The 3,048-nt window shown below is 34.6% G+C and overlaps 1 protein-coding gene across 2 annotated transcripts in view; it reads left to right on the top strand.

Moving 5' to 3' along the window:
* Window positions 1–2,222, top strand: part of LOC116171049 (GATOR complex protein WDR59) — a 22,591-nt gene extending 20,369 nt beyond the window's left edge. Inside the window, exons 4-6 of one of the 2 annotated variants that reach the window (XM_031487695.1) lie at window positions 706–826; window positions 890–919; window positions 1,510–2,222. In XM_031487695.1, coding sequence (XP_031343555.1) covers window positions 706–826; window positions 890–919; window positions 1,510–2,031 — 673 coding nt within the window. In that variant the 3' untranslated portion in view covers window positions 2,032–2,222. The remainder of the gene's footprint in view (window positions 1–705; window positions 827–889; window positions 920–1,509) is intronic. The other variant, XM_031487696.1, reaches the window with a different exon arrangement.
* The last annotated feature ends 826 nt before the right edge of the window (window positions 2,223–3,048 follow it).

The raw sequence follows: 3,048 nt of genomic DNA, 5'->3' as shown, positions 1-3,048 counted from the left end.
AAATGCACCGCGAGTTGTTAATCGGCTAATGTATTTCCAGACAATACTATTGTTTATGTTCGTACCAAGCGGTACATGTTGATTTTCCTATGTTTAACAAAATACAAATTCAAAATACAAATAAGTGACCACCTGGTCCACCAGGAAAAGATTTCACTCCTAGACAGATCCAATTGCATCTTTTTGAAATTTCTTTTAAATTCGGTGATATTATACAGAACGAAGTTATTTATGTATTGACCATTGTAAAAACCCTGTGTCCTTGGCATCCTTTTGTCACTCTTTTCGTAACCTAATTATCTTCACACACTGCACTGTGATTTTCATGGTAGTTTTACTCGTTCTGGTCTGTCAGACTGTGTTTTTCATAAAGTTATTTTATGACCTATTCGGAAGTATAATTATAAGAAAAAAGGATTTATATTCATAAAATTCTTATAATGGTTTTAACCAAAGATAAAAATATCAGTTTAAAAAAAATGTATATATTTGCATATTCTACAGATCAATTCAATATACCTATACTACAAAATATCTGTTCACTAGTCCTTCCATTTGCTCATATCTTACGTACTTTTTACTGAAAAGCACTATTATTTGTTGTTATTTTATGATTACTACCTTTTTGATTTACTGTACCAAGACAGAACTTGCAAAATTAAAAAAATATCAAAAACATAATTAGGAATTTTACTTTAATTTTAGAATAAGTCATTATGCCAACAACTCTGACGTTCAGACTGCCGCCATGCTGTCGTGCGTATTCGGTAAAGGTCAAGAGGAGAAGTATCGAAGGAAATCGTTTTTGAAATACTTTCCAATGACAGTAAGTTCGCCTGATAGGCAAATCGCTTGCTTAGATTGGATAATGTATAATTTTAATTTGTAGCAACTTGCATCTGGAAAAAAATGGCTTAAGGTAAATTAACTTAGCGTGTCGACGAACCTGTATTAATCGCATGATACCTTATGACTAGTACGCTTGCACATATTTTTCTTTGGCTGTTGGTGATACGTATGGCATGTTATACATCAGTACTAATAATAGTAGTGTAATGGTGAGCAATATTCATTCTCCTGCGTCATAAAAATTTTGCTGAGCATGTTTGAGTCAATGCAAGCTGTAGAAGCTGTGAAGATATTTTCTGTTTGATGTCACTACATGGTGGTGGTTAGCAGATTGGTATGGAGTATAAGCACATGCAGTTAATACATAATGTACAATTAATCTTTATAATAATGATGTTAAAGTAATACACCTCTAGAAAACCTCAAAAACTACAAAAATACTTTTACTTACAGCATGGCTGTTAAGTATTAAATCATCTTTAAAGTGTAATCATTTTATAAAGTATTTTTGTGGTAGATATCTTATTTCAACGAGGTTAGGCAATACGTACTAAAAATGTGCAATAATGTTGGCTCTCCAAATAGCAGCACTGTGTAATGTTTATGAAAGCAATGTAATTGTGGAACAAGTAAAGCACTAATCTGTTCCGTACATTACAGGCTGGTGGATCTCCATATCATACAATTCCTCCTGCTGACGTCGTCGCCGACGGCTGGGTATTTCCATTACTTAGGGTGGCCAGATCCAACTCCTTGGACAACTTAAAAATTGAAGCTTTGCCAAATTTGCCATTCGAAAAACCGCCCATTAGCTCCTTTTACGAATACTATAAGCTCGCGTATGCGGAAATGTTACACCGCTGGGGTCTGCTATACAATCGAGCGGAAATTTTAAAGTATTTGTGCACGCCGACTGAAAACCACAAGGGAGTCGAATTTCTCACAGATTGTCAAAAGTGTAAGGAGCCATCTCGCACGACCAGCTGCATAACGTGCAAACGCGTTTCTTTGGAATGCATTATTTGTCATACCTCTGTGAGAGGGTCGGCGAATTGTTGTCTTGTGTGCGGGCACGGTGGTCATACTAAACACATGAGGCAGTGGTTTGAGAAATATTCAATTTGCGCTACGGGCTGTGGATGTAGGTGTCTTACTGAGGCTTTAGGGATGTTTAACTTTTAGGAGAGCAGGAAATATGGGCATGAATTTACTTATTGTTTTGTATTTCAATTCAATTTTGAATGTTCAAATGATTATCAGTATCAGTTTACATCCAACAAAAAATTTACTAAGTATTCCACCCTGTTAATCAATACTTAAAGAGTGTGACGAGAGTGTATTGTATAATGTAGAATAGAAACTTTGTTACAAAACGAGAGCTTTGATTACTATCGGTTAAGTTAATAAACCCATTTTGTTGCTAGTTAAACTTAGCCGCTGGGAATGAACAGAGCTATTGAGGCGAAGGTTTTCCCACCCGAACTGGTACATAAATAACAATTTTCACTTTAGCAGTCAAATAAGGTAAGAAGTTTTCCCAAGCTTTTTTGAATACTTACACACCTACAGAGTATAAGATGTCAAATTGCTAAGGTCCAAAAGTCGTTACGCTGTATAAGGGCAAGCAGCCGTATTTCAGGAAGTTCATGTTTTGAAATTACATTTGAATTGTTTTTGAGGTATGTAGTGGTAAGTATGTTTACATCTTTAGGAACTTCAAGGTGTGTGTTATTTGTTTTAGGCTGAAAAACTAATTGCAATAGGAATAGCAGTAGTGCCATTTTTTTATTTGGATTTGCACAAGTTGAAGCACAAAAAGAGGCATGGAAGACGGGTATTCCTAAAAAAAATTAACAACCCTGTAAATACTCTCCATTTCCATAAAATTTTACTGGACTAAAATAAAATGGGTTTTACCTGGTTGCAAAAAGCAGTATGACCCACACAAAAATACAAAATGCTGAAATGTCACACCAAACTTTAGAAAAAGATGTAAAACTTGCCCCACTATTGAAAATAACTTCAAAATTACACAATAATTAGATTTTAAAAACAAAATTTAATTGGTTTAATTTCACAATTACTTTTTACACTTGGCTTGCCCACATTGCAAGAGACTCAAAATTTACTGGGTTCATACACACGTGCCAAACACTTATAAACATCTTAAATCTAACATGTATATACAACTTACGACGA

This window comes from Photinus pyralis, unplaced genomic scaffold (assembly GCF_008802855.1).
Source record: "Photinus pyralis isolate 1611_PpyrPB1 unplaced genomic scaffold, Ppyr1.3 Ppyr1.4_LG5, whole genome shotgun sequence".
NCBI classification, from domain to species: domain Eukaryota; kingdom Metazoa; phylum Arthropoda; class Insecta; order Coleoptera; family Lampyridae; genus Photinus; species Photinus pyralis.
This window is presented reverse-complemented; position numbering and strand designations above follow the sequence as displayed.